At 44.8% G+C, this 14,847-nt stretch overlaps 1 protein-coding gene across 1 annotated transcript in view; it reads left to right on the top strand.

Annotated features, from left to right (window-relative positions):
* LOC124794832 (leucine-rich repeat-containing protein 15-like) overlaps positions 1 to 14,847 on the top strand; it is a 76,632-nt gene that overhangs the window by 43,290 nt on the left and 18,495 nt on the right. The window contains exon 3 of the mRNA XM_047258500.1: positions 14,243 to 14,667. Within this exon, the coding sequence (XP_047114456.1) occupies positions 14,243 to 14,667 (425 nt within the window). The remainder of the gene's footprint in view (positions 1 to 14,242; positions 14,668 to 14,847) is intronic.

Raw genomic sequence — 14,847 nt, 5'->3', positions numbered from 1 at the left:
TTAATACGACAACGATTAATTGTAGAGGCAGAAATAATTTTCGTTACCCACAAAATGGAGTCTGGAGTACATAGCGGATAGAAACTGTTCTGACGGAATTTATTCCACATGGAAATAGTTGACGTAAAAACAATGAAACAGAAAACTGCATCGAAATAAATGTGATCAGTTGCCCCGTCACACGTTATAGATTTCACTTTCATATGTGACATACTGCCAAACTTACGAGCAGCCGACGTGTACAGTAATAGACAATCATATGAAAGGAATCACCCTGAAACCGACGTCATACGTCGTTGTTACAAACAGTCTGCGAAAACCAGTTCATAGATTTTTGCCACTGATCAGTTGTTTATACAAATGGAGTTAACACCTCCGCGTCAGTTAAGGCCTGAAGATGGTGTACTGAATCACCGAAACTGGTAGTCATATAATAAATAACATCGTAATGACAGCTGCAGTGTTCCATTTTATTACATTAGGGAACGGCCGAAGTCCCATAAACCTCCAAGCAGAAGGATGGACATAATTTAACATCGTAAGGACGGCTGCAGTGTTCTATTTTATGGGGGCGTTCAAAAATGAATGAGCAGGAGTCGTAATTTCAGAAACCAGTACCTGTATGTTAGAAGTACCGACCCTGGCTGTTGAGACACTTGTCCCACTGTGACACGAGGTGGTGAATGGCTGCTCATAAAATTCTCGGGGCTGCGGTGTTAGCCAGTTCCGCACGTACAGCTGGACGTCGTCGTCCGAGGTGAATCGTTTGCGCCTCAGAGCCTTTTTAAGGAGACCATAAATGGCCCCCTTCTGATTCACTTCCTGCAGCACGGGACAACAGCGAACGCCCAGCGTTACTCGCAAACCTTGACCACCCTTCGCCAAGCGATCAAATCAAAACGACCAGGCAATCCCACCCGTTGGGTCATTCTGCTTCACGAAAATGCAGGGTCTCATACGGCCAATACAGTCGCATCACTCCTGCAGAAATCCAAATGTGAGGTTCTCGCCCACACTCCATTCATTCTGGACCTCTCCCCCTGTGATTACGCCATTTTTTGTCCCCTTTAAAAGGCTCTGAGGGGCAAACGACTCACCTCGGATGACGATGTTCAGCGGTACGTGCGGAACTGGTTAACATCGCAGTCCCGGCAATTTTATGAGACAGCCATTCACCGCCTTGTGTCACAGTGGGGCAATTGTCTCAACGGCCAGGGTCAATACCTCTATCATAAAGGTACTGGTTTATGTAATTATGCCTCAGGCTCGTTTCTTTTTGAACGTGCCTGATACATTAATGAACGGCCGAAGTCCCTCAAACCTCCAAGCAGAAGGATGGAAATACAAAAACAATCATAATTCTGCGATGGTGGACACAAAAGGATAATTACGAGAGAGTGCAAGAATTCATATACCTAGGGGCACTTTTCACTGAGAACTCGTCGTGTGAAGCAGAGATACAAGCAGGAAACCGATCTTACCACAGCCTACACAACTGCATCGGTCTAAATATCTCTCCAGACAGTTCAAGATTCTACTGTACAAAACCCTGAGCCAGCCTATTGTTCTATATGGCTATGAGACATGGAGTATCCGGAAACAGGACTTCCATAAGCTCCTTGTTTTTGAGAGAAAAGTGCTTTGGAAGATCTTCGGTCCGGTTCTGGATGCAGATACAGGGTAATGGAGCATCAGATACAACCAAGAGCTTGAGGATATATACCAACAGCCCAACATAGCAGGAACTGTCAAAGCCAAACGAATGCAGTAGGCCGGCCATGTGGCCCGGGTGGAGGATCACAGATGGCCTCGGAAGTTCCTGGATTTCACACCTACAGGGAAGAAACCGCCAGGGAGACCCAAGAAACGTTGGAGGGATGGACTCCATAAGGATTTAAACCAAGTGTCAATAGATGTGAACGGATGGCGGATAGCAGCAATGGACAGAATACAGTGGAGGAGGAAACTTGTAGATGCGTGCGGTCCACTGGGCCTGATCACGTAGTAGTAGTAGTAGTAGTAGTAGTAGATGGGCAAATGTTGTCGTTTCTGAAATTTTATACGGCTGCGGTACCTGACAGAAGGGAAGCATATCTGAAAGTTTGAAAATGTGACTGACTTATGTTAGTACAATTTTTAAATTCACATTTAAGAGATCGAATACTGTACTGACACACCTTACTTGGATGCGGAAGTGAAAACCTGAAGGCACGCAGCAGGTGTTAGTCTCTCTCAGACAGTGAAGCTGGTAGGCCAGTGCTTTCGCCGGCTCGGGCACAGCAGTCCCTCGGGGTCACCACGGCGGCGTCCTCCTGGCCGCACAGTGCGTACGTACGCGGCGGAACAATTTCCGGCGTGACGTCACCGCCCAGTGCGTGGGCGCGCCGACGGCGGCACGCTCAGCCGCTCCGGCAGCTTCCGGCCGCTTCATCACGCTCACACTCCTTCCTGCCGCCCGCCGGCACTCTAATTCGTCGCTCCGCCAGAGCGAGGTGGCGTCGCTCTCACACAGCCTCTGCTCGTGGTCAACGTTGTTAAAAGCAAGTGCCGCTGCTCGGTCAATGTGCGCTGCATAACAGTACGTGTGAACTGACTAAACAGCTCAGATCACGTGTTTAAGTCGACATTACCGACGACGTCTGAGCTCCTGTGAATATACTGAACTACTCTGAAGATACTGAGCTTGTGGCCGTCCTGTTTAGCGTCATTATATTTAAAAAAAATAAATAAATAAAAAAAGAAAAAAACGGCAACCTGGAACAACCAGAGACTGTTATAATGAAGTATTTAGTCACAAAAAAGCGGTTTTAAAGCCTCAGTAGCTCCGTGGCTAGCGTCGTTGCCTTCAGTGCGGAAGAATCTAGGTTCCATTCATGGTAACTCCTCCAGTTTTTGCTAAGGTTGGGGGCTGTAATACGGTTTCCACTCGCCCTCGAAAGGCCAGATGGAGAACTGCTTGATTAAAGAAGTAGTAGCATCACCAGGACTCATCTACAGGGAATAACAGCTGGAGGGGTTGGCGGCGACAAGCTGACTACATATCCCACTGTCATAGATCGCTCCTCGTGCTGCTTTGTAGGCGGCAATCGTTCAGCCGGAACAGGACTAAAGCTTAATCCATGAGTGGTGTAGTTTCGGTCAAGTAACTACCTTCAACTACTGCAGTACGACTGTATTAAGTTTAAGGAATGCTCCGTTTTGTCAAAGAAATAACTCATTATGTATATTCCGAAACAGTGGAGACATACACAATGTGATCAAAAGTATCCGGACACGTGGCTGAAAGTAAATTACAAGTTCGTGGCGCCCTCGTTCGGTAATGCTGGTATTCATTATGGTGTTGGCCCACCCTTAGCCTTTATGACAGCTTCCACTCTCGCAAGCATATGTTCAATCAGGTGCTGGAAGGTTTCTTGGAGAATGGCATCCCATTCTTCACGGAGTGCTGGACTGAGGAGAGGTATCGATATTGGTCGGTGAGGCCTGGCACGAAGCCAGGGTTGCAAAACATCCCAAAGGTGTTCTATAGAATTCAGGTCAGGACTCTTTGCAGGCCAGTCCATTACAGGGATGTTATTGTCATGTAACTGCTCTGCCACAGGCCGTGCATTATTAACAGGTGCTCGATCGTGTTGACAGATGCAATCGCAATCTCCGAATTTCTCTTCAAGAATGGGAAGCACAAAGGGGCTTAAAACATCAATGTAGGCCTGTGCTGTGATAATGCGACGCAAAACAACAAGAGGTGCAAGTTCCCTATATGATAAACAAGATCACACCATAACACCACCGACTCCGAATTTTACTGTTGGCATTACACACACTGGCGGGTGACGTTTACCGGGCATTCGCCAAACCAACACCCTGCCATCCGATCGCCACATTGTGTACCGTGATTCGCCACTACACATAACTTTTTCTACTGGTGAGTCGTCCATTTTCTACGCTCCTGGCACCAAGCTAGGCGTCGTTTGGCATTTAGCGGTGTGATGTTTGGCTTATGAGCAGCCGCTCGACCTGAAATCCAAGTTTTCTCACCTCCTGCCTATCTGTCATGGTACTTGCAGTGGATCCTCATGCAGTTTGGAATTCCTGTGTCACAGTCTGCATAGATGTCTGCTTATTACACATTATTACCCTCTTCAAATGTCGGCCATCTCTGTCAGTCAGCAGACGAGGTCAGCCTGTACGGTTTCGTGCTGTACGTGTCCCTTCACGTTTCCGCTTCACCATCACACCGGAAACGGAGGACCTAGGGATGTTTAGGAGTGTGGAAATCTCGGGTACAGAAGTGTGACACAAGTGACACCCAATCACCTGACCACGTTCTAAGTCCGTGAGTTTCTTGGGGCGCCCCATTCTGCTCTTAAAAAAATGGTTCAAATGGCTCTGAGCACTATGGGACTCAACTGCTGAGGTCATTAGTCCCCTAGAACTTAGAACTAGTTAAACCTAACTAACCTAAAGACATCACACACATCCGTGCCCGAGGCAGGATTCGAACCTGCGACCGTAGCGGTCTCGCGGTTCCAGATTACAGCGCCTAGAACCGCACGGCCACTTCGGCCGGCCATTCTGCTCTCTCACTATGTCTAATGGTGAGTGAGATCACTCATATGGAGTTCCTGGCAGAAGGAGGCAGCACAATGCCCCTAATATGAAAACGTGTGTTCCTGTTGGTGTCCGGATACTTTTAACCACATAGCGTATGTCTCATCTGTACAGGGGAATACATAATGAATATATGAGTGCTGGTTGTAAGCTTAGGGAAAACGACGTATGGAAGTTTGGGTCTGGCAACGAAGCGTGCTCGGGTAGGTGAAGTAGTTAAGTGGAAAGCTCACTACACGCGGGAAATCTGAGTTCGAGTCCCAGTCCGGCACAAATTTTCAATGTCGTCATTCCATTATACACATCTAGAATGTCCACATTCGCAACTGCAAAGTAAGTATTGGCTTTTTGCACAGAAGCATTCTGAGATACGCAGGAAATGTGAGAATCCTAAGACTCCATTATTGGAGGAGTATCTGTACACTGTTTTTCTATACCGTAAATGCACTTCCGTAATATAATGAATGAAGCACAATCTGGATCACTGTTTCTCCTCGGCGTTCGTGGAGTCGCAACACCTACCCCGACCACCGCCACCGCCCAACATGACCGAATGAGATCTGAAGATTGTCTAAACCAAAGCGAAACCAGTAGAACAAAAAAAATGTTTCTTGCAAAGCAAAACCAGTAAAACGAAAAATAATTTTTGCGGTCGAGTCTGTTATGTTCATTTTAAAGTAATAAAAAACCGCTGTCCTCCAAGAAAAATGTTCTAAAAAATTACTGTTTCCTTCATTTATGATTAACGGTTTCGATCGGTCGGTTAAGGCGTCACAAAGTGTAGTTTGTCAACAGTGGTGATTCGCACCTTGCGGCGCCACTGTAAGTCACCGGTTACCTTTGTTGCAACTGTGGTTGGACGCTTTAAATGAATCATTAATTTAATATCTTAATATGACAGTATATCTTTGACAAAAGTAGATCATTGCCCTCCACAATAATGATAAAGGAATTCACCTGACTACACAATTAAACAATGATCTCAAGGAACTGAATATATTACACGTAAATTCAAAAGACATGTTTCAAAAATCATTGAGAGTAATAATGTAATGCCTTGGAATGTGGTTCAAACAAATGCGTATTTGGCTAAAGCATTTACATTCGTGGAAGTCGTTCAGTGATTGGGCGAATGTTAGTGCGTAGAGAGAGATCATACTACAGAAGGATTTGACTGTGCACCTGTACCAGAGTTAATATGTGTTGTACCTCTAACTGCAAACAAGTCTTTGATATGAAGATTATAATTACTGAACATTGTTGAAAATGAAACGATTTTTCCTATAGATCACCTTGTTGGTGCACCTGCAGCTCATCGTACTCATAATCTGCAGCTGGCTGCTAAAGTGGTTGCAAAATAATTCGTTGGTTCTTTACCAACAATTACTCTCCTTCTGCCTCTAAGTTCAGCTCTCGTCCAATGCGAGACTCGATTAAGTCGTCAAGAAGTGTTATCTGCCCATGGCGAACCATGCCAGAGAAGAATACTGCACGTCAAGTCTGCAGCCTAAGAGGTTTCTGCAGTGCGCCTCCGACGAGGAAAACCAGTTCTCTGCACCCTTCAGCGTCACGCAATTTTGATTCACTGAATCAAAATATTGTAAGTGCCCATCAGTTAGATCTTAAAAAAAGCAAGTCTCCCTCCTTTACTCGCATTTCAGTTGATTAATCAGGTGCAGAATTCATTAGACTTGCGCTGCAGAAAGTGTCATTCTCACTCCCCCTCTGTGTCCACGTTCCTGTACTGCCCAAAATGGCTTCTAAACTGCTTTCGTGAATTGGTGGCAGCTATTTTTACGTTTCTGGAACGCCCTGGTAAACCCGCAGGATAGGACAGGTAGTTTAAATTGTGGAAAAGGACCAAAATAAGGGACTGTCAGTTACGCTCGAACGTACAACTTTATTATGTGCTCAAACAATACAAGAGCCCAAAAAAAAATTTCTTAAACACACAGCTTTAATCTCTGGGACTTAATTAACCGCTGAAAGCCACTTTAATTTAACAACGGCTGAAGGCCAATAACTTAAAACGCCAGCATGATCAGAAATTTAAAAGGCAAGCCTTATCTACTACAGTTCTTTATTTACGCTAAAGGCCCAAAGAGTCTGAGATTTTCAGAGCAAACAATTTGATTTCAAAATCGCCTAAAGCCCAACACTTAAGGCCTTATGTGTAGCAGTTCTTAATTAGGCAAACCTCCCTATGAACCATGGACCTTGCCGTTGGTGGGGAGGCTTGCGTGCCTCAACGATACAGATAGCCGTACCGTAGGTGCAACCACAACGGAGGGGTATCTGTGGAGAGGCCAGACAAACGTGTGGTTCCTGAAGAGGTGCAGCAGCCTTTTCAGTAGTTGCAAGGGCAGCAGTCTGGATGATTGACTGATCTGGCCTTGTAACACTAACCAAAATGGCCTTGCTGTTCTGGTACTGCGAACGGCTGAAAGCAAGGGGAAACTACGGCTGTAATTTTTCTCGAGGGCATGCAGTTTTACTGTATGATTAAATGATGATGGCGTCCTCTTGGGTAAAATATTCCGGAGGTAAAATAGTCCCCCATTCGGATCTCCGGGCGGGGACTACTCGGGAGGACATCATTATCAGGAGAAAGAAAACTGGCGTTCTACGGATCGGAGCGTGGAATGTCAGATCCCTTAATCGGGCAAGTAGGTTAGAAAATTTAAAAAGGGAAATGGATAGGTTAAAGTTAGATATGGTGCGAATTAGTGAACTTCGGTGGCAGGAGGAACAAGACTTTTGGTCAGGTGAATACAGGGTTATAAATACAAAGTCAAAAAGGGGTAATGAAGAAGTAGGATTAATAATGAATAAAAAAAATAGGAGTGCGGGTAAGGTACTACAAACAGCATAGTGAACGCATTATTGTGGCCAAGAGAGACACGAAGCCCACGCCTACTACAGTAGTACAAGTTTATATGCCAACTAGCTCTGCAGATGACGATGAAATTGATGAAATGTATGATGAGATAAAAGAAATAATTCAGGTACAGAAGGGAGACGAAAATTTAATAGTGACTGGAATTCGTCAGTAGGAAAAGGGAGAGAAGGAAACTTAGTAGGTGAATATGGATTGGGGCTAAGAAATGAAAGAGGAAGCCGCCTGGTAGAATTTTGCGCAGAGCATAACTTAATCATAGCCAACACTTGGTTCAAGAATCATGAAAAAGGTTGTATACATGGAAGAACCCTGGAGATACTAAAAGGTATCAGATAGATTATATAATGGTAAGACAGAGATTTAGGAACCAGGTTTTAAATTGTAAGACATTGCCAGGGGCAGATGTGGACTCTGACCACAATCTATTGGTTATGAAGAAACTGCAAAAAGGTGGGAATTTAAGCAGATGGGACCTGTATAAACTGAAAGAACCAGACGTTGTAGAGAGTTTCAGGGAGAGCATAAGGGAACAATTGACAGGACTGGAGGAAAGAAATACAGTAGAAGAAGAATGGGTAGCTTTGAGGGATGAAATAGTGAAGGCAGCAGAGGATCAAATAGGTAAAAAGACGGGGGCTAGTAGAAACCCTTGGGTAACAGAAGAAATATTGAATTTAATTGATGAAAGGAGAAAATATAAAAATGCAGTAATTGAAGCAGGCAAGAAGGAATACAAACGCCTCAAAAATCAGATCGACAGGAAGTGCAAAATGGCTAAGCAGCGATGGCTAGAGGACAAATGTAAGGATGTAGAGGCTTATCTCACTAGGGGTGAGATAGATACTGCTTACAGGAAAATTAAAGAGACCTTTGGAGAAAGGAGAACCACTTGATGAATATCAAGAGCTCAGATGGAAACCCAGTTCTAAGCAAAGAAGGGAAAGCAGAAAGGTGGAAGGAGTATATAGAGGGTCTATACAAGGGCGATGCACTTGAGGATAATATTATGGAAATGGAATAGGATGTAGATGAAGATAAAATGGGAGATATGATACTGCGTGAAGAGTTTGACAGAGCACTGAAAGACCTGAGTCGAAACAAGGCCCCCGGAGTAGACAACATTCCATTAGAACTACTGACAGCCTTGGGAGAGCCAGTCCTCACAAAACTCTACCATCTGGTGAGCAAGATGTATGAGTCAGGCAAAATACCCTCAGACTTCAAGAAGAATATAATAATTCCAATCCCAAAGAAAGCAGGTGTTGACAGATGTGAAAATTACCGAACAATCAGTTTAATAAGTCACAGCTGCAAAATACTAACGCGAATTCTTTACAGACGAATGGAAAAACTGATAGAAGCCGACCTCGGGGAAGGTCAGTTTGGATTCCGTAGAAATGTTGGAACACGTGAGGCAATACTGACCCTACGACTTATCTTAGAAGAAAGATTAAGGAAAGGCAAACCTACGTTTCTAGCATTTGTAGACTTGGAGAAAGCTTTTGACAATGTTGATTGGAATACTCTCTTTCAAATTCTGTAGGTGGCAGGGGTAAAGTACAGAGAGCGAAAGGCTATTTACAATTTATACAGAAAGCAGATGGCACTAATAAGAGTCGAGGTGTATGAAAGGGAAGAAGTGGTTGGGAAGGGGGTGAGACAGGGTTGTAGCCTCTCCCCGATGCTATTCAATCTGTATATCGAGCAAGCAGTAAAGGAAACGAAAGAAAAGTTCGGAGTAGGTATTAAAATCCATGGAGAAGAAAAAAAAACTTTGAGGTTCGCCGATGACATTGTAATTCTGTCAGAGACAGCAAAGGACTTGGAAGAGCAGTTGAACGGAATGGACAGTGTCTTGATAGGAGGGTATAAGATGAACATCAACAAAAGCAAAACGAGGATAATGGAATGTAGTCGAATTAAGTCGGGTGATGCTGAGGGAATTAGATTAGAAAATGAGACACTTAAAGTACGAGTAGTAAAGGAGTTTTGCTATTTGGTGAGCAAAATAACTGATGATGGTCGAAGTAGAGAGAATATAAAATGTAGACTGGCAATGGGAGGGAAATCGTTTCTGAAGAAGAAAAATTTGTTAACATCGAGTATAGATTTAAATGTTTGGAAGTCGTTTCTGAAAGTATTTGTATGGAGTGTAGCCATGTATGGAAGTGAAAAAAGATGGTTCAAATGGCTCTGAGCATTATGGGACTTAACATCTATGGTCATCAGTCCCCTAGAACTTAGAACTACTTAAACCTAACTAACCTAAAGACAGCACACAACACCCAGCCATCACGAGGCAGAGAAAATCCCTGACCCCACCGGGAGTCGAACCCGGGAACCCGGGCGTGGGAAGCGAGAACGCTACCGCACGACCACGAGATGCGGGCTATGGCAGTGAAACGTGGACAATAAATAGTTTAGACAAGAAGAGAATAGAAGCTTTCGAAATGTGGTGCTACAGAAGAATGTTTAACATTAGATGGGTAGATCACATAACTAATGAGGAGGTATTGAATAGACTTGGGGAGAAGAGGAGAGGAGCTTGTGGCACAACTTAACTAGGTTAAGGGATCGGTTGGTAGGATATGTTCTGAGACATCGAGGAATCACCAATTTAGTATTGGAGGGCAGCGTGGAGGGTAAAAATCGTAGAAGGAGACCAAGAGATGAATACACTAAGCAGATTCAGAAGAATGTAGGCTGCAGTAGGTACTGGGAGATGAAGAAGCTTGCACAGGATAGAGTAACATGGAGAGCTGCATCAAACCAGTCTCAGGACTGAAGACCACAACAACAACAATTAGGCAAAACTCAACCAAAACAGAAATTTAAAAGCCAAAGTCTTATCTTAAAACATTTCCTTGGTTAGGCTAAAGGCCCAATGAATCAGACACTTCAAGAGCAAAGAAGTTAAATTCAAATAGGCTGAAGGTCTAAGACTTAAAACTTCGTAACATTCATTTTTTTAAATACCAAAGGCCTTACGTGAAACAGTTCTTTAAATTAGGCTGAAGGCCTAAAGAATCTCACGACTTAAGGGCAAAACAATCATAATTTTAATAAAAAATTGGCTAGAAGCCATACAAGTGCAAACAACAAAAACACATATAAAAGGCAGTACACCCAAGGGTGCCCAGATGTTCCAGAGTCCCCCTGGAATTCAAACACTAACGCTCGCTTAGGTGAGACAGGCAGTCGGCCCAACCATTCACGATCCGACGACAACCCAACCAATCGGCACTCAACGGACCCACCGACAAGATAACTTCCACTTCATCCGACCAGGGCACAACAGAGACTTCAATGGAACAACGTAGAAGATATTGGCGTCCACAACCAATCATACATGGAGCTGTCAAACTACACACCATGCTGGACAGCAAAAACAAGATGAGGAAACATTTCGTGTCCAGGTTTGGTGAGCCACGGACCTCGTATAAATGGTAACAGCCCTCTCACGCCGACACCGCGTAGAGATAGCCAGTGGCCCCATGAGATTTCACACACATTTGAACATTATTTTTTGAAACCTGGGATTCTGCTTGAAACCCGGGCATAGGTGCTTTAATCAAATGAAACTATATGGTTATAGAGATCTTTCCAAGTCTCAAACATCTATGATGTATGTATGCAGACTGAAACGCCGAACTAAAATTTGTACCGAGGCAGGAATTCGAACCCGTGTATCCTGTTCACTATGCATGTGCGCTAACCACTATGCCAGACTGGTACAACAGATTTTCCCACCTGCGCGGCCTACCCAAACATGTTGTTTTCACCTCAGCCGACTTGGTATTTCCGTCTTTGGTAAAAATTTTCATTTGTCGCTTCAGTCTACGTATATACGTCGTAGATGTTTGAGGAATTCTGCTAGTTATCCAGGGGCCGACGGTACTCCTAAGGAATTTTGTGTACAACTTTCAACATAGCTGCTAACGTTCAGTGACCGTGTCAGAATTATAGTAGAACAAATAAGTCCTCGGTCACAAATATTAAGTCAAAATTGACCAGGTTTCGACGCTAGTATGAGCGTCGTCTTCAGAATTAAATTAACTGTTCTAAAACATATTAGGTATATAATACATTAATAAAATTATAGTTTGTACAGATTGGAAAGAAATGCAGTACTTACAAGTCACGTTTTAAAAAAAATCTAAGCCGGATAGGCGACGTCATGAATAGTTGTAAACAAGATGGCGAGCCGCTATGGGCTGCTCGTACTTGAGTGAAGAAGGGTTGCAACAAGAATTCTGAAGACGACGCTCATAGTAGCGTCGAAACCTCGTCAATTTTGACTTAATATTTGTGACCGAGGACTCATGTGTTCGAATGTAATTTTGGGTACATTTTTAGCCTCTTACAGACGATACCAATACGTGACTGGTAAATGAGATAATCCGGGGAGATTTGGTTCCCAACCTCTTTAAGGTAGGTAAAATCGTTCTAATTCTGAAGACAACCAGACGTCCTGACATGGATAAATTCCGCCCAATCACACTACTTAATTTCGATTACAAAACTGTCGCCCGGGCGGTTAATAGCTGTTTCTCGATACTGCCAGAAAAATGTTCAAATGTGTGTGAATTCCTAAGGGACCAAATTGCTAAGGTCATGGGTCCCTAGACTTACATAGTACTTAAACTAAGCCGGCCGCGGTGGCCGTGTGGTTCTACGCGCTTCAGTCCGAAACCGCGAGACTGCTACGGTCGCAGGTTCGAATCCTGCCCCGGGCATGGATGTATGTGATGTCCTTAGGTTAGTTAGGTTTAAGTAGTTCTACGTTCTAGGGAACCGATGACCTCAGATGTTAAGTCCCATAGTGCTCAGAGCCATTTGAACCATTTTTTTGAACTTAAACTAACGTAAACTAACTTATGCTAAGAACAACACACACACCCATGCCCGAGGGAGGACTCAAACCTCCGGCGGGAGGGGAAAAACGTTTTGAAGATCAGAAGATGACAGTTTCAACTATCGAAACCATTTGTAGATAATGAATATTAATTAATGAGATCTTCGTTATACAAAGTTTTTTTTATACTGTCTTCTCTTGGCGAGAAATCCCGTCTTTGCCTCTGCTAAGGTACTTTTATGTCCTACTTTCCTCGCTCGTCGTGTGTCATTTTGCTCTGAGTGTAGCACAGATCCTTAAATTCATCTACGTGGTGGTTCCCAAGTTTGATGATAAGTGTCTTACTAATCCCATATCTGCTGCTCCTCACTTTGGTCCTTCTTCGGTTTGCTCTGTGCTTGGTACCTTCTCATTGAATTGAATTTTCCTGTAATTTTTTCTGGCTGTCACTGAACCTTACACACGTACATACACTACTGGCCATTAAAATTGCTACGCGAAGAAGAAATCCAGATGATAAACGGGTATTCATTGGACAAATATATTATACTAGGACTGACATGTGATTACATTTTGACGCAATTTGGGCGCATAGATCCTGAGAAATCAGTACCCAGAACAACGGCCTTGATACGGCTGGGTATTGAGTCCAACAGAGCGTGGTTGGCGTGTACAGGTACAGATGCCCATGCAGCTTCAACGCGATACCACAGTTCATCAAGAGTAGTGACTGGCGCATTGTGACGAGCCAGTTGTTCGGCCACCATTGACCAGACGTTTCAATTGGTGAGAGATCTGGAGAATGTGCTGTCCAGGGCAGCAGTCGAACAGTTTCTGTATCCAGAAAGACCCGTACAGGACCTGCAACATGCTGTCGTGCATTATGCTGCTGAAATGTAAGGTTTCGCAGGTATCGAATGAAGGGTAGATCCACGGGCCGTACCACATCTGAAATGTAACGTCAATGCAGACAAGAGGTGACAGAGACGTGTAACCAATAGCACCCCATACCATCACGACAGATCAAACGCCAGTATGGCGACGACAAATACACGCTTCCAATCTGCGTCCACCGCGATGTCGCCAAACACGCATGCGACCATCATGATGCTGTAAACAGAACCTGGATTCATCCGAAAAAATGACGTTTTGGCATACGTGCACCCAGGTTCGTCGTTGAGAACACCATCGCATGCACTCCTGTCTGTGATGCGCGTCAAGGGTAACCGCAGCCATGGTCTCCGAGCTGATAGTCCATGCTGCTGCAAACGTCGTCGAACTGTTCGTGAAGATGGTTGTTGTCTTGCAAACATCCCCATCGGTTGACTCAGGGATGGATACGTGGCTGCACGATCCGTTACAGCCATGCGGATAAGATGCCTGTTATCTCGACTGCTAGTGATACGAGGCCGTTGGGATGCAGCACGACGTTCCGTATTACCCTCCTGAACCCACCGATTGCATATTCTGCTAACAGTGATTGAATCTCGATCAACGCGAGCAGTAGTGTTGCGATACGATACACCGCAATCGCGATAGGCTACAATCCGACCTGTATCAAAGTCGGAAACATGATGCTACGCATTTCTCCTCCTTACACGAGGCATCACAACAATGTTTCACCAGGCAACGCTGGTCAATTGCTGTTTGTGTATGAGAAATCGGTTGGAAACTTTCCTCATGTCAGCACGTTGTAGGTGTCGCCACCGGCGCCAACGTTGTGTGAATGCTCTGAAAAGCTAATCATTTGCATATCACCGCATCTTCTTCCTGTCTGTTAAATTTCGTGTCTGTAGCACGTCATCTCCGTAGTGTAGCAATTTTAATGGCCAATAGTAGATGACATGTGTACAGTATGATGTGTGTGCTTGTTGCAGCTGCTGCTAGTGTCTCTGGCAACGATGAGGGAGGTCGCCTCCGGTGAGGGCGGCGTGGGCCCGGCGTGCGCCTGCGAGCCGCAGGGACACCTGGCCACCTGCAGCTTCATGGACCTGACGAGGGTGCCGGCCTGCCTGCCGGGCGAGGCGGTCACCCAGCTCTACCTGGACCACAACAGCATACAGGAGCTCACCGCCGACCAGCTGCGGCCGTTCTCGCTCCTGAGGTTCCTCTCTGCAGAGGGCAACCTCATCACCGACCTGCCGCAGGACCTGTTCCGCTACACGCCGCGGCTGCGGGAGATCTACCTGTCAGAGAACAGAATAAAAAGCGTCTCTCCGACGATGTTCCTTCCCGTGGCAAATCTGCAGAAACTTGTTCTCAGCGAAAACCATCTGTCGTCTCTACCACCGGAAATCTTCAGGTAAAAATAAAAGATTGCCAGAGCCACTTCCGTAGTACATGTACGGGATGTAAAAAAGAAAGTATGGCCAAAGTTTCAAGAAACACACGGACATGAGTCCGGGAACGATTTATTTTAGTGTTAGATCTCGTTTTCTACTTCGTATTCGCATTAATCATGAGAAACACTGTAAGTAGGCTG

The sequence above is a fragment of the Schistocerca piceifrons genome, chromosome 1 (assembly GCF_021461385.2).
Source record: "Schistocerca piceifrons isolate TAMUIC-IGC-003096 chromosome 1, iqSchPice1.1, whole genome shotgun sequence".
Lineage (NCBI taxonomy): Eukaryota > Metazoa > Arthropoda > Insecta > Orthoptera > Acrididae > Schistocerca > Schistocerca piceifrons.
Note: the sequence above shows the minus strand (reverse complement) of the source record. Positions and strands in the feature narration are given on the sequence as shown.